The 20,487-nt window shown below is 37.8% G+C and overlaps 1 protein-coding gene across 7 annotated transcripts in view; it reads left to right on the forward strand.

The window, feature by feature from the left end:
* The window catches only part of Khdrbs3 (KH RNA binding domain containing, signal transduction associated 3), a 177,467-nt gene that overhangs the window by 49,633 nt on the left and 107,347 nt on the right, over positions 1 to 20,487 (forward strand). For all 7 annotated transcript variants that reach the window (XR_012446453.1, XR_012446454.1, XR_012446455.1 and 4 more), the window contains exon 2: positions 5,042 to 5,160. Coding sequence is in view for 4 of the 7 variants with exons in the window: in XM_074069275.1 (XP_073925376.1) it covers positions 5,042 to 5,160 (119 nt within the window). In the remaining 3 variants the exon portion in view is untranslated. The remainder of the gene's footprint in view (positions 1 to 5,041; positions 5,161 to 20,487) is intronic.

The raw sequence follows: 20,487 nt of genomic DNA on the forward strand, positions 1-20,487 counted from the left end.
TTTTCTACATGTCAGTCCTGTCCACATATTGGTGTTACACACAAGAAATGTGTGTATATAAGTAAATATGAGCACACATTTTCCACACTGTGTACCTTGTGTATATGCTAACTAAACATTGTATATGGCAGCCTCCTTTACATATCAGAACATGAGGCGTCTCTGCATTTTGTGAAGTGGCTACGTGCTCTCCTGCTGTGTGGATGCATATGAGCTTATTAATCCGTTCTCCTCTTGATAGGTATGTAGATGGTTCTCAGTGTTTTACTATTAAAGACAATGTTGTATTGGGTAACTTTGTACATAATATTTTATATCCACACAAGTATATCTGTAGGATAAACAAGTAGCTAGGACCAAGGAAAAAATAGCAGTTTAGGTGTGTTTGATTCTGTGAGAGAAAAGAAGCAGTTTTAATAAATAATTATACTACTAAAATTTTATATTGGAAATTTAACTCATTTGAACCCAAAGATTATTTGGCTGTTTCTTAGAAGATTAGTGTATTTTTATGTGTTTGATGGGCTAAAAAGAAGAGGGTCATTGCTTAGGAAGCTCTGTACTGCACAAGGGAAAAACAAATGAAGAAACAAAAAACAAAACAGGCATTATTACTGAAAATTTGATATGTATGGTTTGAAAATACAGCGTTTTAATTTCCTGCATTATCTAAAACCTTATCACACATTGGCATATTACTTCTGAGCTGGGAGATGGTATTGTTATATGAAGCCATATGATAGCAAATCTAACTTGGGAATTAGCGAAAGTCAGCTCCCCTGTGCATTTGACATTTAGATTGTTTCTGTTGCTTGGCTTTCCATTGGTGTAGTTGCTAGAGGGCCATCTCTATCTTGGGGATCTCACACACTTCCCTCCTCTGAGAAAATCAGGAGGGTGATAGAATGAATTTTGTAATGATTAACAGGTAGTTCTCTCAAGATTTTATAGAAGGGCACGACTGCCCATTTTCTTGCATTGTATTTTATTGAATTTCATAAACTCATGAAACTACTTATAACCCTTAAGTAGAAAATACAAAGTTGTGGATTAAATAAGACCTCTTAAAATTAAAGTTTTGACGGGTTTTGACTATTACAGATGGAAGGCATAAAGACCTGAGAAAATTTCTACCAGGTCTGTTTGAATCGCAGTGGGGCTCAGAGCTCTTTCCTTTGTGGTGAGATACCTTGAATTTCATCTGCGTGCTTTCATATGGCCTCAGTCTTAAACAGATTTTTTTTTTTAAAGCTGAATTGTAGGCATTGAAATATTTTATTCCAATATAATTCAAAGGTTACTGAAGTTAGCAACAGCATTTTTTTTTTCATTTTTCTTTTATTATTCATATGTGCATACAAGGCTTGGTTTATTTCTCCCCCCTGCCCCCACCCCCTCCCTTACCACCCACTCCACCCCCTCCCGCTCCCCCCCCCAATACCCAGCAGAAACTATTTTGCCCTTATCTCTAATTTTGTTGTAGAGAGAGTATAAGCAATAATAGGAAGGAACAAGGGGTTTTGCTGGTTGAGATAAGGATAGCTATACAGGGCATTGACTCACATTGATTTCCTGTGCGTGGGTGTTACCTTCTAGGTTAATTCTTTTTAATCTAACCTTTTCTCTAGTTCCTGGTCCCCTTTTCCTATTGGCCTCAGTTGCTTTAAGGTATCTGCTTTAGTTTCTCTGCATTAAGGGCAACAAATGCTAGCTAGTTTTTTAGGTGTCTTACCTATCCTCACCCCTCCCTTGTGTGCTCTCGCTTTTATCATAGCAACAGCATATTTTAGGAAACTCAGTTTTTAAAGTGGGCTGTGTCCATGTAGAGGGAAAATTAAGAATTTTATTTTATTTTCCTCTTTAAAATCATAGATATACCCAAACTTTAATAAAAGTCAGAATGCCTATTTTTTAGCATTTAAGTTCTACCTGTGTGACTGTGTATTAATTTAAAATTTTAAAAATCACTGGTACAAGGAGCATTTGAAATGCTGATTTTATGGAATTAAATGTTAAGTGGTCCATCTCTTCTGAGTTCTCAAAAGTTATATTCTTTGATATTTGAAAAGAAAGCAGGTAGTTAAATCTTTTTAAAGGAGATTTTAGTGTATGTATATTGAATTTTAAACTATGCCAAAGATATTTTCAGTTACTATATAAATAGACAATAGAAGATGGGATTTATTTTCTTCTAATTAAAGCTGAAGTTATGAATTGTTATCCTCAATGAAACAGCTGATGTGTGACTTACTGCTTTTTATTGAGAAAAACAAAACTAATTCAGCACATTTATTCCATTAGTTCTACACTTTTCAAACTGTGTTTCGTTATTTCAGGAAAATTCCTGAAATAATACATAAATATAAGAGGACTGTGTATAGCAGAATAAACTTCTTCCTTTAAATTCATATCTTGTTGTCCTGTTTTAAATTTTTGTCACATTGCATGTATTAATTTTGTAGGCAAAAAAGCCAATAACATTAAAGCTACTGTTCTGTTTCCGTATTTGCTGTTCCCAGACAGGGTCTCCTTAGAATCTTTTAGGATTAAAACATCATATGGAGCAAGAAAACAGGCAAAGTGACTCATGAGCTTATTTGGCGGGTTGGTATTTTTAGTTCCTAGACGCTTTGATCAGAAGCTGCAGATTGAATGTGCTGCTCTTCACTTCTCCTAGCAGGCCTTCCTTGTCTCAGATCCTTTCTTCCTCTCCTCTTCATTTCTTTTTTAATTTCTCTTGTGTAGTGTTTTCTGACACCATCCAGTTCTGCATTGCCAGCTGGATGTCAAACAGTTCAGTTCTGGAGTCAGGGTCAGTCTCCAAAGACAGCTCCAGTTCAACCACAGACGCCATGCCCTGCCCCTCATGTGTCTGCCCGGCTGACTGCAGATTTGAGAGTTCCAGGCCTCCCAGCCCCAACGTTAGATAATTTGCTGTGATGACTCACAGAACTTGGGGAAAATACCTTAATTACTAAATTTTGGTCAAGGGGAGAGAGTCTTTGTCAGGATCCATAAACCACAATCTCTATGTTTTAGTACCAAATGCTTACTCTAGTTTTAGATAAGAACAACCCGAGTTCTAACAGGTGTACTTTATGAATCACACAGAAGACAGTCATTAGCAGCTCTAGAACTGGAATCTTGAAATCTTTATATCCCGTTATGTGTCCTTTAAATTGTAACAATTTTTTGTTGCTCATTGAAACATGTTTTTTTAAATCCCCCTTTCTATTACTCTGTTTTTAGCCCCCTGCTCATCCTCCCTTTTAAACAGTTTTTAGTGGGTTTCATTATGCTGTTTTCATACATACATGTATGAAAACATACATGTTTTGTATGTCATACATATTGTACTTCAATTGTATTCACCCCCCATCACCCTGTCCTTTCCTGTCCTCTCTGTTGGTGACCTCCTCTTGAAATTTCCCCCCTTTACAATCATGTCTTCTTATGATAATGGTGGTGGTGATAACGATGATGACCACGACTACTGTATTCCATGTATCAGTGAAATACGTGACACTTATCTTTCTGAACTTGACCTATCTTGCTCAACATGGTGGTTTCTCGTTCCATCCATTTTTTCCTACAAGCAACGTTATCTGTTTATTGTTTATTCATTTTTATTTATTCCTTAATAATACTCTTCTGTGTATATGAAAATCTTTGTATAATAGACAGCACTGTGGTAAGAGATGGGAGGATGAAACAAAGCTCATGAATGGTTCTGTCAGCTCGCAGGTTCCTTTAGTCATGACTGCAGTCCCAAACAGGAAGCCTCCAGCTTTAAACACACCTTCCATTTTTCCCAGGATGGCAAAAAGACCTTGTTTTTTTTCCTGTAGGGCATACAAAATGGTGAGAGAGACTGTCGTGACACCCTGTTTTCAGAGCTGGCAAATCAGGGCTTTAAGTTTTGCCTTTGCTATTAGGCAGATCACTGCTTTGATTCTCCTCCTGTCTGTTCTGAGGAGGGAATTGCATCATGAGTGTGAGGTGCCTAGTCTAGGGAAGACAACATTAACTTCTTAAATATTTCCAGCTCAGCAAACAAAAAGGATAAATACAGGTCTCACTTTGTACATCAAATGCCATCTTTGGCTCCTTCTCTGTGCTACCATTACCCTTCTTTTAACCTATTACCTTTTAGTCAGGGTTTGGAGGTGGCAGCTCACATACTCATTTGCTCATTCATTAGTCACTCAAACATCCATGTGTGCCTTTTGTACAACCAAATACCATAGGCTATACGTGAAGTGAACAAAAACAAACGCTGGTACTTCTAGCTCTGGCACACAGGCCAAGTGCTTGATAGTAGATGTTGGCAGGATGGAAAAGTAGATTTTACTAAGAGACACTTACGTTCTGGTGGAAGAGGTACCACATTTTTTTTCTCATTTAAGGGAGTAGTGGAGCTGTATTTGAAGAGCTTTGTGAGAATCAAGGTGGGAATGATTGATTCGCCCATCCTGCTGCTCAACTGAGTAAAGGGACAATTGCCTAGAGATAGATGTGAGCAGGGTGAGTCTTGAAAGCACATTAAGGGGAAATCGCCTTTAGGACATTGCAAGTAGAGCAGAGAGCATTAGGCAGGGCATTGGTGTCAACATGCAGGCGATGATGCTCCCTGTGCGCAGAGGTAGGATTTGGATGATCAGGTTAGGACCATGGGAGGTTGGTTGGGGCTTTTAATGCTTATAGTGCCACCATCTGCCTTTCCTTTATTATTTGATCAGCCTTTCTCTAGGGTTCCAGAAGGCCCCAAGGAGCTTCATTTTCATTTATTTTTGTTTGTTTTCCTAGTTTATTATTCCCTTTCATTGGCATTGAAATTTGACCTTGTGGATCCACGATGTATGCATCTTTTATTGATGAAGGTTCATTGACAAAATAGGAAATGTCATGACTTGAGAAAATCATAGCAGCTTAACAGTCTGTATTTCCGCATTTGATTTACTGTCACAGCAGAGCTCTACAGGGCTTCCAGCCTCTGCAGTTCTGGGTCACACACTTCATGATTATCTTTTTGCTTCCACAGAAATAGAAAAGTTTCAAAAAGGAGAAGGCAAGGACGAAGAAAAGTACATTGATGTGGTGATTAATAAGAACATGAAGCTGGGACAGAAAGTATTAATTCCTGTAAAACAGTTTCCTAAGGTAAGACAGCAAGGCCTGCCCTACAGATATGTCCATTTGAACCACCAGGTGCACACTTTTATTTTCTAGAGATGTTTTCTCTTGGCACCCCCCCCACACCCCCTTTCAAGTTAATCAAAAACTTAGTGAATTTAGTGTTTCTCTCCTTTCTTTTGATTTTAGTGTGAGCAGTGGAACCCTAAGGAAACACGCTTATGAGTGACACAAGTGATGTGGATGACCTGTCTCTTCCCCTCAGTTTCCTCATTTGCGATATGAAGTTGGAGGGTTAAGAATTACAGAAGATTATCCATATTAGTTGCTTAGAACAATGCTTGGCACATACATGTTCAAAAATATCACCAATGTGTTTTGTGGCTCAAGGTAGAGTGCCTGCCTGGCAAGTGCAAAACCCTGAGTTCAAATCCCAGTACTACCCTGTGTGTATATATATATATATATATATGCACATATATATATATATATATACACTTATATATATATGCACATATATATATACACTTATATATATATACACTTATGTATATATACACTTATATAGATATACACCTATATATATATATACACCTATATATACATATATATATATATATAATCTATTCCAATTATATTTAAATTTTACTGTTTTCCCTTTTTCTTCCCAGTGTTCATATACACTATCATACATACTGTTGTATGTATCAGTAGTTGGTTTCTTTTCATTGATTAGCAAATAATCCATTACCTGAATGTGCCAGTTTATCCATTTACTGAGTCAGTTTTCAGTTTTGCATTATGAATTCATTCTCTGTGAACATTTCTGAACAAGACATTTTGTGACTGTATCTTTTCATTTCTCTTGAATAAATACCTAGTATTGAAATTGCTGTGTGTTTAGTTTTATAAGAAATTCTCATACTTTTTGGGTGGACTGTCAGTTCTTTTAAGCCATTTTGTGTTATGTTGTAATTTCTTATGACATTCATTCACATTTCCTTAACAATTCGTAGTCATGCACAATCTCTCATATACATTTTGGCCATTCTTTTATCTTGTGTTCTGAAGTTCAGATTTTCACCTGTTTCTAAATAGACTGTATGTGTTTTTGTCATTGTTAGGAGTTTTTTATATGTCATAGATACAAGTCTTTTGTTACATTTGTGTTTTGCAAGTATTTGCTTAGTCTGTGGACTATTATTTTCTTGGTAAGTGTCTTGTGATAAGCTGACGTTTTTCATTTTGATGGCGTCTGATTTATCAGGATTTTCTTTTATGGTTATTGCCTTTTGTGAACTAAGAAATCTTTGCCAACCTTAAAATGTTAGAGTCTTCAATAAGTTATTAATACATTCTCCTGTGCTTTCTCTGATACCCTTACCATTTTAACATATACATTAAGGTCTGTGATACATCTCAAATTTTTGTGTATCATGTGACATAGAGTTTGACTGTGGTTTGAATGTGCCCTCACTAAATCCATGTGTTGGGAACTTAATGCCCACATTGATACATCAATGATGTTTGGAGCTGTGGCTGTTGGGAAGTAGTTAGGATTCCATTAGGTCTTCAGGGTGGGGCCTCCTTGATGGCTATAGTGGTGTTACAAGAAGAGAAGAGAGACCCATGCCAGTGTGCATGCTGTATACCCATTGTGATGTCCTCCTCCATGTTAGGATGCAGCAAGAAGGCTCTCACCAGATTCCAAGCAAATCCTGGTAAATGCTTGTGGATTTCCCAGCCTACCCGAATAAACTTCTGTGCTTTACAAATAGCCTAATCTCAGGTATTTTGTTATAGCAGAAGAAAATGGACTAAGACAAAGGTCAAGCTCTTATTTTTGCCCATGTGAGTATCCAGCTTTTCTAGCATTATTTGTTGACACATGCTTCTCTCCACAGGTTGTTTGGCACCTTTGATGGAAATCAGGTGACTGTGGAAGTGAGGGTGTGTTTCTGAGCTTTTTATTCTGCTCCATTGTTCTACTTATGGATTCTTATACTAGGACCATACTGTACCTGGTCCATTTCATCATAACATTCCAGTAACTGTGTCTTCAAATACTTGTGACCCTGCCTCTCTCCTATTTAGACTTCAGTTATTCCTGTTCAGCCTTTCTGTATTTTCACTAAAGTTCCTGTGACTGTTTACTTTTGTTAGTTTTTCTTTTCTTTTAATTGTTCTTCAGATTGGACAGTTTCTACTGCTCTTACACTTGCTGATACTTTTCCCTGTGTGGTGTGCATTTTGCTCTTAGGTCTATCAGGTAAAATTTTTATGTCAGATATTATAATTATCTGTTTCATAATTTATATTTGATGTGTGTGTGTGTATACACTTGTGTTTTTGTGTATGCACATGAGTGCATGTGTGTGTAAAAATGTGTTTTTCTTCACTTTGGAGCTTTAGTTTTTTCATTCATTGCAACTGATATTTTCCTTTATACCATTGAGTACAATTAAGATAGGTGCATGAAAGTATCTGTTAACTGTGAAATCTTGATTATCTTAGACCTTTTGGACTGCATACTCTTTTTTTTTTCTTTATAAAAAGTCTTACTGTTCTGGCTCTCTACATGTTGAGGAATTTTGGATTACGTCCTGGACATTGTGAATGCACACCATGGGAACCTAGGACTCTTTTATACATCCTTGAATGATGTTGATACTTTTATTTTAGTAGCTAATTACCTTAGTTAGAGTCAGACTGCAGACTTTATCAGTTCTTTTCTTAGTTTAATTTTGCATTCAATTTTTGGCATACATGATTTAGGGCTCAGGTAGAGATTATATACAAAATGTAGAAATCCCCAACTCTGTCTTCTAGGATTCCTCCCTCACATTTCAGCACTATGAATGTCTCAAATCCTGCTAAGTAGGCTAAAACCTCTAAAATTAGGGAATTCATAAATCTCAGGCTGTTTCCTTCCTTTAAATCTTGACTTTCTCAGAACCTGTCTATTTTTAATGATCACTCTCCCAGTCTTCAGATAGTTGGTGTGTGTGGGTGTGCATGCATGTGTGTATTAGTGTATATTAATTTTACAAAGGAGTTTCTGTGTGATATTTATATTTCCATGCAGAGCTATAATGTACTTTAGTCATACTCACCTACTTACTACTCTTATCCACTCTCACACTTTTTCTTTTTACAATTTTTAATGAGTTGTATTATTTTGTTTAGAATTTAAGAATTTGTGGATGACACCTATAGGTGGTCACATTGGAAATGATTTAGTCTCAGAAGCATAAACTTGTTTTATAAACTGAAGACTTGTTATGAACTTCTCGTAGACTGATTTATTACTAAACAAAGCATAGCTCATGGAAATCTTCACAAATAGACTCCATGTTCAATGCAAGATGAACAAATACAGCTCCTCTCTTTAAGTAGCTCAGAGTCTGGTAGATGATGATTAATCTGAAATTAATACTTTGTAGTGCATGATTTAGTGTATTCAATAAAATATGTAAAGAAATACTATGAAGTACGATCTAGTGTTTTTAATGTCTGCTTTGATCAGATACAAGACAAATAATTTTTGTGTCTGACAGACTTCCTTGTTTCCTTCCCTCCTTCCTTCTTTCCTTTCTTCCTTCCTTCTCTTCTTCCACCTCCTTCCCTCCTCCTTCTCCCCTCCTTCCTCTTCTTCCCCTCCTTCCCTTTCTTTCTTCCCTCTAGTTAAAATATCTGAGGTAGGTTGTTTAAGAGTCCACTGCTTTCAGAATATTGAAAAAGGATATTTCTATTTAGCATAATGGAGCATGCAAGTTTCAGGGCAGCTTTGTGTGAAAGCTAATATAGTGCTGCAGTCAGCTCTAGGAGGAAGTTTTTCTGCTTGTGTTGGTTGACAGAACAAGCTGGGGGAAACTGGGGACCCCAACCGGGATAGCTATGACTATAGTATGGCTTTATAGGCTTGATGCTGGGGACAGAGAGAACTGGGTGCTGTTTGTGAAACTCCAGCTGATAAGGTGCTGTCCATTAATTGAATAATTTCTCTTCTCTTAGTGAAACATTATCTACATCCTTTGAATGACATGGCATTGATCATAATATGAACTATTTAGTTTTCAAACCCTAGAGTGCATTCACTCTCTTGAGTTATGTATCTGAGCTTACAATGTGGGAAACTCAAACTCTATATTGTGATTTTATTTTATTTTCTAGTCTATGGAAATTGTTCTCTATAGTTTTCATGTAGGTTAACTTAGCCTCTGATGCTGAGCAGTGTCTGGGTGGACCGTAGTGAAGACAGATGCCTAGTCAGCATCAGAGCAAGGTGTCTCTCTGTGGCTTAGGGTTTAGTTCCCTTCCTCCATGACTGGTTCATTCACCAGTTCATCCTTCCATACACTTAACATTTATTGAGGGTCTTCTCTGAACCAGGCATTGTGATGGGAAAACTGCAGTGATTCAGACTCAGTCTTTGGTTCAAAGAAACTCGGTTTTGTGGAGAGTGTAGATGAGTAGGTTAATATTTCTAAGACTAACCTGGAAAGACAGAGGAGGATCCTTTAACACATTTAAGGCTGCTCTGAGGTGGTAGGCTTTAAGAGTTCAGCTGGGTTGGGGTCAGAGCTGAGGCAGAATGGGGTTGAAGAGTTCCTCCCGATGGAACGCTCTATGTAGGCAGAGTCATTTGATATATTGTGAGCCATTTCATTTGGTTACATGGATTAACTTCAATAAGATACGCAAGTTTTAATAGAAGAAATAAGTTAGTCAGGGAATACAGTATAGGTGGGATTAGTCAATGGGCTGCAGATTTAGAGTAGAAAGTGACATTTGAGGTGTCTTGGAGGATGCTGTTTACAGTAACTTTATCTTAACCCACCATGGTTTCTTATATTAAAATGATTTCCATAATATGAATGAGAATGTGATATGCTTGATATCTTGACAGAAGCTCTTAGTTTAAGAATCGTTGAGACCAGTGAAAAGTGGTTATAGATCATGTTTGTTTTCAAACCCCAGTACCATTAAAAAACAAACAAACAAACCCAAAAAAACCCCACAAACAACAACAAAAGAAACCATGTTTGTTCCTAGAGATTTAGGGAAACATCCTTTTTAAAAGTTGGCTTGCATTTTTTCCTATAGCATATTACAAGGTAGGTTTAAAGTTCCCTAGGATGGTAAAATATTTGACAGATATGTGGGTTTGTTTAAAGGTGTCTTTTTTGTAATTCCCAATTGATTTTCAGAGATAGGTAATACTTTTCCAGAGAATTGATGTGAAGTGATTATTATTTTAGGTGTTCAATTGATGGTTTACCTGTAGAAATATAGTGATAATATACTTGTGTGTTCTTTTTATTACTTTTAATTGACAAATAATAATTCTATATATTTGTGGGGTGCAGTCTGATTTTTTTTGTTGTTGTTATTATTGATGTTGCTGGACTGACCCCAGGTCTTCATGCATGCTAAGCATGTACTCTACCAGTGCGTTTCATTCTTGGTCCAACAGTGATTTTTTTCAGAAATGTATCCATTTTGGGATAACGAAATCTGGCTAGTATTCATCACCTCAAATATTTATTATTTCTTCATGGCAAGAATATTAAAGCTCTTGCTTTTAGCTCTTTTGAAATATACATTAATAGCTGTACTCACCATGTTGTGCAATAGTCTACAAAAACTTAATGAACTTTTTTCAAAACAAGTGATTAAGAACATGAAACTATCAGCACACTCTATAAAGGGCAACTGAGAAGCTTGTTTACAGAGTGGACAGAAGTTACGTTTAGGAGTTCGCTTGTCTTTGTCTTGTGTGGATCTCTTCTGTTCAGTAGCACTGGGTATTGTCACCTTTTTCTCTGCTGAACGCCTGTTGGACACTTCCATTGGGCTTTCCCACAGTCATCTTAGATCTGACGTGCCTTTTCTTCTTGACTGATTTGGACCTTTTCCTATAGTTTTTATTTTAGTAAATGATGAGTAGCATAGTCTACTTAAGTGTCTGTACCAAAAACCAGGACATCATTGTGTGTACTCACTGCTACCTTAATAACCTCCTCCTCCATCCTTCAAATACCTTTCATTTGCTTCTTAAATTATCATTTCTCTTTATTTCTGTGCATTCTGTTGTCACACCTTAGTTTAGAATACTGTCATTTGTTGACCTATTATTACCTATTCAATCATAATAGCCTCTTGGTTCATATAAATTTCTTGGCTTTGGTTTAAAAGCCTCCAGTTCATTCTTTACTACTGTAGTCAAACTGGTCCATCTCTTTTGGGATTCTCTGATTAACAGTTTCACAGTCATTTATATGTGGGTCATATATCTTGCCTTTTTTGTTTTTGTTTTTCATCTTCCCTCCTTCACTGGTATAGCCAACCCTGAGTAAATAGAGATTAAAAGTTAAGTATGGTAGGATTTTCAAATTTTGTATTACTTGCACATGTGCGTGAACTTACATGTGTGTATGTGTTTTGTCCATATAATGCCCTGGAGAATTTACCTGTATACTTCATTGATTTTTAGAATTGATGTCTAAATAAGTCAGGCTGCTTACCATTTAGAAATAGATACTCTCTTAAAATCACATACAGTGGGGCTAGCTGAGTGAGTCAAGTGGTAGAGCACCTGTCTAGCAAGCCCAAGACCCTAAGTCAACCCCAGTACCACCCCCCAAAAAAATTATACACAATGAAGCAACACTTATCTCAACTATCAGTAATGCTTACTGATTTGTTGGAAAATTAATAAATTTAAATAAACATCACTTATCATAACTTTAATATTTTACAGTGATCTGTATAGCAAGGAAATTGATAAAAAAGTTTTTTTCTTGAAGAGTGCTATTTGATTTGGGAAAAAAAGCTTTAATTTCATAAGTATTTACTGACAAACCATTATGCAGGAAAACTGAGTCAAATATGGTCCTACCTATTCTCAAGAAATTTATCATGTAACAGGAGGAACCATAAATTATTCTAAGTAATACAGGATAAAAGTTGTATTAATGTAAGAGAGGTAGTGGGGCAGAATTTAAAGGAGTGATAGTTATTTCTAGAGGAAGAATTACAGGTGCAATTGCCAATGTGATAAGAACCTTCTGCTCAGCTAGAACTCTCTCTTCATCCAGCGTGTTACTCAGTAAGCAGTGCTCTGTTAGTAAGCATAGATGTTATACCCACATACATACTGAAAGTTCAAGAACCACTGGGGCCAGAGAACTCTGTTGCCCAAATTAAAGCCTAGCAATATTTGAGATAACAAACCAAGTGGGACACTTTACCATCACCTTCCCCTCACTCTCCTTCCATTCTCACAGTATTTTAGTTAGTCGTTTAATTTGCAATGTGTACTTCATACTGTACCCAAACATTAAAAAAAATTCCTTATACTTTCTCTTCTGTTTTTAACGTCCTAATTTAAACCCATCTCTAGATTAGTGAATTTATGTTGTTTAATACAGTACACTGTTCATTACCATTTTTCTCAATATCTTTCAAAGCATTTTTAGTAAATATTTAGATTTTGTAAGATGCTCAGTTAATATACAAGACATTTTTGGCTGGTTAGCACCAATATACCAGAAATCTGCTTCCTTCCACCTGTGTTGTATATTCTAAGTATGGTTTTAATTAACAGCTTGGGTAATGATTAATACATTTTGAGTATTAATTTCAGTTTCTGTTCATTCACTTTCATATATGTGCAACATTGATTGCCTGTTTTAAGGGTGCTGCTATTCTAGGCTGCCATTGGGGTGCAAAGGTAAATAAGATAAGACCTCTGTCTCAAGACATCACCACACTGCTCCCTACTTAGGGAAATCAGGCAAGCAGTTAGACCAATGATGTCTTAGAAGAAACTGCTGTGATGTTTGAGGATGTTAAAATTTAACTTTTTATGAATGACTGCTTTATCAGCTATATCTGTGGTGGTGTTTTATGTTGTGCTGTGTCCCTGTGACTACATCTTCATGCATTCATGCTTTGTGTGCAGTGCCCTTTTCTTGAGTCTGTTCTGACTCTGCAGCTCAATTTACTGACTGCCCAGTGAAGAATTGGCACAGTACATGTTCCAGGCCTGAGCTAAAAGGAGGATTGTCTCACAGCTTCAGCTTTTTCTGATCTTGGAGTCAAACACCATGTAAAAGCCATATCACCCTGAGGCCACCATTGTAAGTGGAAGTCCAAGGTATTCAGTGAAACCAGCAAGAACTGTGGTCTCAGTTGGCAGACAAATCTAACTTATGAGCCATCAGGGTAGGCCATTTCAGAAGCACATCCTCTAACCCCAGTGAATCTTGAGTGTTTTTAACATGGAACCAAGACAATCTGCTGACCCTACCTCTATTTCAGTATGGTTTGTCTCTCGTGAAACTCACACTGAAATTTAACTGCCTTTGTCATGGTATTGGGAAGAGGGACCTTTGAGAAATGATTAAGTCTTTAACAGGGATGATGCTTTCTTCAGAGAATGAGTGAGTTCTTGCTGTCAGAAATGGATTAGTTACCAAATGTTACCAAGTGAAGTTATCACTTGTGTTTTGTTCTTCCACCTGGCCAACTTGCTGCCCTGCCACTTTTCTGCTGGGTTACTATGCAGCATGAGGCCCTTTTCAGATGCAACTGCCTGATCTTGGCCTCCCAGCCTCCAGAACATTGAGCTAAATAAATTTTCCTTTGAAAGTTTATTCTGTTATAGCAAGTTTCTGAATTGCAAGCAAATAAATAAATGACTGTTGTTCCAGACTGTTAAGTATTTTGATCGTTTGGTATGCAGCAGTAGATAGTGAAGATAATACTGGGTGAAATCTTCCGTCTCTAATTTTCTCATTGCCAAGTCAGAAAAGGCAATGTGGAGACTGTGTGGTTTCCATCTGTCCTTCCAAATTGGGATTCATTGTTTCTCTAGAATATAGCTTATATAATGTCATGAAAATATCTTGATATCTCTAAAAGAACAGAATGTTATCATATTGTATCTTTACATGTGTGTTGGGCCAAAAGATTTCTTTTTGCTTTTTTTTTAATAGTTGTATATTAACTGTACAAAGTAAGGGATTTCATTATGACATTTCCATATATGGTTATAATGTACTTTGATAAAGTTCACCCCTGTTACTCATTTCACCTCCCTAATTGTTCCTCTTTTACTTTCATGCCTTTTTTTTTTCCTCCTAGATTCCATACATAAGAGAAAACATGAATACTTTGTCTTGGTGGGACTGACTTATTTCACTTAAAATACTGTATTAGAATTTATCTTTTGTTATCCTTTAGGCCATTTTACTAATGCAGGATGTGGCACTTTTTTGTTTCTTTAAATAGCAGAGGGGCTGGGGGCCAGTCATTGACACCTATAATCCTTGTTACTTGGGAGGCTGAGATTAGGATGATAGTGGTTTGAAGCCAATCCCAGACAAATAATTCATGAGACCCCCATTTCCAAACTAGCCAAGTAAAGTGGACTGGAGGTGTGGCTCAAGCAGAATAGTGCCTCCTTTGTAATACAAGGGTGAAGCCTGAGTTCAAACCCCAGTCCCACCAATATAAACTGATGAGAGAGAGAGAGAGAGAGAGAGAGAGAGAGAGAGAGAGAGATAGGTGGATAGATAATAGCAGAGGGTATGTCCATCTGTGCTGCTACAACAAAATACCTGACAGTGGGTAATTTTTGAAGGATAAAAATGTACTTTTTCATGGTTCTGGAGACTGTAAAGTCTAGGTTCAAGGTACTGACAGGTATAGTTTCTTGAGGGCCCCATGTCTATCTTTGTGTGCAAAGGCACCTTTGACTCCTTCATCTTTTCCCTCTGGAGGGTTAAATGCTGTGTCCCCACTTGGTGGAAGAATGGAGAATGAACCACTTCTTTATAAGAACCCTGATCTCATCCAAGAGGTCACCAGTCCATTGTCAGTGCCACTGGGGATTGGGTTGGGTTAATGTAAGATTTGGGGGGACAAATTCAGTTCAGACCATAGCAGAAGGTATGTGATGTGATGATATAATAAATATTTGAGCTCTGTCTCTGGTGCTTGGTATATAGCTTTTAAAACCCTTGGGATCACCAAAGTAATGTCTGTCTGGTTTTTTTTTTCTTTTTTCTGTTTATCCTCTGTTCTGGACAAAGTAATAAATCTTTCTGTATGATAATAAGATGTCTGGCTGCTGGGGCTCCTGGATAGCTTAGGGGTGGGACTGCTTGCTAAGGGAAATATCCCTGGGCTTAAAAGTTTGGAAATATGGGTCATGTCTCTAATGTTCTCAGAGAGGGGAGGGGCTGAAACCTAAATTAATCACCAGTTACCACTGACATAACCAGTCATGCTTAGGTATTAAAGACTCCATAAAATCCTCCATAGAGCTTCTGGATTGCTGAACACTTGAGGTGCCCAAGAGGGCCTGGGAGCCCTGTGCTACTTCCCTCGGGCTCTGCTGCAGGTGTCTCTTCATCTGGCTAATCACGTACGACCTTTGTAGCATCCTTTGCAATAAATGGGTAAAAAGTAAGTAAAGTTTTTCCTTGGGTTCTGTGAGCCCTACTAGAAAATTAGTCAATGCTAAAGAGAAGATGTTGGGCACCCGAGTTACAGCCAGTGGGTCTGATGCACAGACCACAACCTAGGCTGCAGCAACTGGCATCTGCCATGGGTCAGCCTTGAGGGCCTGAGCCCTTGCCAGTGGGGTTGGAAGGTTGTTCCAGGGATATAGTCTAGCAATTAAGGTGAATCCTAGGATATTAAGTTGGTATTTCCTGTGGAATTGGTTGTTGGTGGCAAGAAATCTTCCACCAATTTTAGACATAGATGTGCACTGTATTATGTACAGGAATGAAAAAAAAATTCTCTTTCAGAGAGGATATCATTATTTGTGCCTTGCCATAGCTGACTTACCTAGTTTTTATGCTTGTTTCTCAAAGTATGTGAAATTTCTTTGGAGTTGCTTTTTAAATCTTTTAAAACTTGTTTTTGCAGTTCAGTTTGTGTATTTATATGTATTGTCAACAGACTAAGATTTTAGGGTTAGCAGGGTAGTGTGAGAGAGCAGTGAGAGGGAGAAGGGACCATAACTGCCCAAAAGTAATTACTTTTAGGAAGAATGAATTTTATCCCAGGAGTTTGGCTATGAAGTAGTGAAATACACTCAAGGAAAATAATTAATATGAAAGATTGTATGTTAATAATTAGGAAAAATACCATAACATTTTGAGTATTTTTATCTTAGTAGGAGGATTCTGTTGGAAGGACTTTTATTTTTGTTTTGTGTTGTTTTGTTTTTGGAGTGTTTGGGATCAGACCCAAGGTCTTGTTCATGCTAAGTAAGTGCTTTTCCACTGGGCAAAATCTCCAGAGACAGGACCTTTAGGTTTTGAAGTTTTGGTTGTTTTTTTTTTTTCTTTCTTTTACAAAGAGTATTTTTCTATTTTATGATGTTATTGATATAACCGTGGCTTTATCAAAATAAAACAATAGATATGACTTTAGATTCCTGGGCCCAGTGTTCATTAACTTATTGTTACTTTATTATACTTTTTTTTTTTTTTGAGTGTTACTATGTGGCAGGCAGTATGTTAAGGATGGAGAAAAGGATTGTGATAGAGAGAAGAGTTCAGAGTCAGTTGAATACATTCCTTGATCTTAAGAATCCAACATGCAAGGAAATTTGTATAACAAGAGAAATACAAGAGGAGGAGTGATTAAGTGTGGGTCAGAATGTCAAGATATTACCGTAGTCCCCAGCCATAGGGCCTGGCTCTGGGTCCAATCACTCACCCATATTAAGAAAAACCTAGGTAATATATAGACAAATGGGGAAGTGAATTTATTTACAGTTTTGGCCAAAACTGGTGAGAAAGGAATTTTCAGTCTGTCTCTGTCTTGTGCATATCAGATTCACAATTTATAGAAAAGATGAAAAATAAAGCAAGGTCATAGGCATATGGAGATAGTCTTTATTCTGGAGTCAGGACTGCCCTTTAGGGGCCTATATTCACTCACTTCCAGCATGCAGTTTTCTTAGAGGCATCCTAATTTCTAGGCCCCTTATTGCAAAGAGAGGTGTCTGGAAAAGTTAGCAGAGGAGGGCAATTAGACAATGAAGGAGCAATAAAAAATGACTATGTTGCACGTGAAGTTACACAGTTGATTTTGTAGATTCTTGCCATTGTTCAGAGTGAATTTGTGTTAATATGGAAAATATAAGAGGTGGCAAAAATACAAAGAGAAAACGAAAGCATCCAGATTGCCTCTATATTTTAAATCCAGACTCATGGCCCTTGTCTGAGGCCTACCTGGAGGTGTCTACCTTCTGCTCTTACTTTAGGTCTTCCTTCTCTGTCCCTGAGTCACTTCTCTCCATCGACACTGGCTCTTCTGTGTCCGAAGCTCTCTGGTGTGCGAGGGTTGTTCCCTTACTTTCACACTGCAGGGCATTCGTGTTCCCAGGCTCTTGCGTGAAACACAGCTCATGCATGCTTTCATTGAGACAAGCCTTACCCAGAGCTGTTCATTGAAGACCTGCTTTCACTAGTTACTTTCTGTCTCTGTCGGTTAACAAAACTTACCTTCTCCTTTTGGGCTTTAGTTATTTTGTTTAATGCCTCCTACCACTAGAGCAAAAACCTCAGTAAGGGCAACAGGGTCCTTGTCGTTTTGTTTTCCACAAAGTACCTTTTGTTCAAGAGGAGGGCAAAGGTAAATGGATCTGGGTCAAGCTTTGGCAGTGGCTGCTTTCTTCTTGCTCCCCAGCTAGAGGGAAAGAAGCGGAAGTGAGAAGTGGTTTTAGAACTCTCCCTGATTGTCCCTCTGTGCCGCTAGAGGATGGGGGATTGCTATAGAAAAGCCTTCAAGAAAATGTCAGTACTTTTACTTTAAGGGCTTCCAAGATGACATGTTCATAAAATTGCCCAGCACAAATGCTAGAGTTTTGTTTCTCCCTGAAGGTGCCTGGGGTGACATAGGGCCAGTGATTGTCCTGGGACTTAGTATTAATTTGCATTCTGTCTGACTTACTGTTTTAAGGGTGGAAATAGCTTTCTTTCTAGTTCTCTCCATGTAAGTTGCAGGGGCTGTTCTTGGAGCATGGTGGTTTTAAGAAACCACCATGAGAATGGCTAAAGTCAGAAGCAGGAGGCTGGTGTTTAGAGGGTGGGGCAAACTTGCTCTGGGAGGCCCTTCATAGCCAGGGCTTCCAGGGATGGACATTTTGATGTCGGTTCTAAGAATAGTAGAACAGTAGTGTTCTGAGTAGAGATGTGGTAAGATGAACTTTGTGTTTCAAAAGGACCTCTGTGCTGATAGAAGGAGGTAAATTTGGTACAGAGAAAGGATTCTAGAAGTCATGTGAGAGGAGATAGTGGCCTAGAGAGCAGGTCCTAGTAGGGCTGATGAAGAATGGACAGGCTTCAGAGAGCATTTGGAAGTAAACTTGTTAGTATTAAAGTAATTAGTTCCTTGAGAATTTATTCAGTATCCTCTCTACATTGGAGGTAAAGCAGTGAACACAGAGGCCTGGTCAGTCATTCTGGGCAAAGAGATGCCCTTAACTGGGCTTGCAACTATGAAAGACTACATTTGAAGCTGTGTTGTGTCCAGAATTATAAGTTCCATTTCAAGTGTTGAGTAGAGGTCAACAATAAAACATCCCTTTCTTGAACTAATCAACTTTTTAGTGAACACCTAATTAAGGGAAACCTTATAATGGAGACCATGGCATGTCCTTGTGGCTTAGTTGTTTATGAAATGACAGCTTAACTGTAATTGCTCCCCAAGGCACAGCATCAAGTCACAAATAGAGTTTAGATCAATTAAAGACTAGTTCAGAAAAGCACTTGGTCTTTACCAATGAAGAATATAATTATTGCAGCTAATTTAAACATTTTATAGTGAAAATATAAATGCTGACATTGGTTTGCCATCTTCATAAAATCATGGGTAAATTTTCCTGTTTCCAATTTTAGTATTTGTTGTATGTATATGCAATGCAGTAATGATAGTGCTTTCACATTCGTGCACGTCAACAAATAAAATTATTAGTAAATGCATGTTGATTAGTGGAGGAATGAATTTACTTTAGCAAATAGCATTATTTATAAAAATGAAGATTTAAATGTAGTAAGTTCTTACCGTCTATCTTGCAGATACAGTTGTCAATAAAAAGCAAAACATGAGACTTTATTTGAAATGAGTAATGCAAGAACACCAAAAGGGCCGATTGCAGTAGGGAGAAGGGGATAATTACAATTCAGAGGTCTGGTCTTGCTGGTGTGAGACCTGCAAGTTACCTCTTGTGACTACAGAAATGGGCTTTTCTTTTCTGGGGAAAAGTGAAGGAGGCCAGACAGGTGTGAGGATGTGGAATGAAGAGGTGACATTGGGACAGCAATCAGTATATTTTATCCTGAGCTTGGCCTGTTTTCTAGAGTGGCTTGAAGGAGGCGTTCTCTGCTGGTTCAGGCAGCTGGTGAGTCAAAGGTTAGAGACCTAGGATGCCACAGAGAAACCAAACTAAAATTTAATAAAGTTAGGTTTTGTGGCTTTTTCTGATTGATCAGTGGAGACAGACAGTTCATCTAATGTTTTTAAGACAAAGAATAGGAATTTGGAGGATCTGTGTCTGGCCTTGTTATAAACAAGTAAGTGTCCACTTGGTGAGCCTTACATGATTCATTTGGGGCAGATAAGCTATTTCCAGGAACACAAAGTAGAGGGGTGTTCTTAGTCAGCACTACCTTTTAGGAACATGGCAACTTAGGTAAAGTTAACCATTGCTACAGGCTTAGCACATTACCTTTACAATAACCCTGAAGTCTAATGACACTTAGAGGCCACACTGTGGTAAATATGGTGAAACTGAGTCCTGGAGCTACTATGTTCAGTCACATTGCTGTGAAGAGAGAACATGCCACAGTGACACTCCAGTCCATAGTTTTAGGGACCCTTACGAGGGGTTAGACTAAGTGCCAGAGAAAGAACTGTGCTACTCTTATGGCTTATTACTTATGCCATTGAATGAGTCCAAAATATCCTTTAGTCCCTCTATTGCTTAGGTCTTTTCTTATTGTGAGTCATTACCATGGCTAGCTTAGGGGATTGTTTTGTCTTACTTTTTTAGCTAAATATTACATATCTTATAGAATGCTTGGAGGAATTGAGCTTGCAAACTGAGAGAAGGACAGTAGTAAGGGTTTCAAGTCTAAGAAATAGAAAGTAACTGGAGTCTGTAAGTCTTCTCTCTAGTAGTGTTTCTTAACAGGGGCACCATTGATATTTAACATCAGACACTATCCCTTTCTGATGTATGACACTGTAGGTCTTTGCCAGTTTGTATGTTCAATCTCAATAATGACCCCAGTCATTGTGTCAGCCAAACACACTTGCTAAATA

Source organism: Castor canadensis, chromosome 3 (assembly GCF_047511655.1).
Source record: "Castor canadensis chromosome 3, mCasCan1.hap1v2, whole genome shotgun sequence".
Classification (NCBI taxonomy): Eukaryota; Metazoa; Chordata; class Mammalia; order Rodentia; family Castoridae; genus Castor; species Castor canadensis.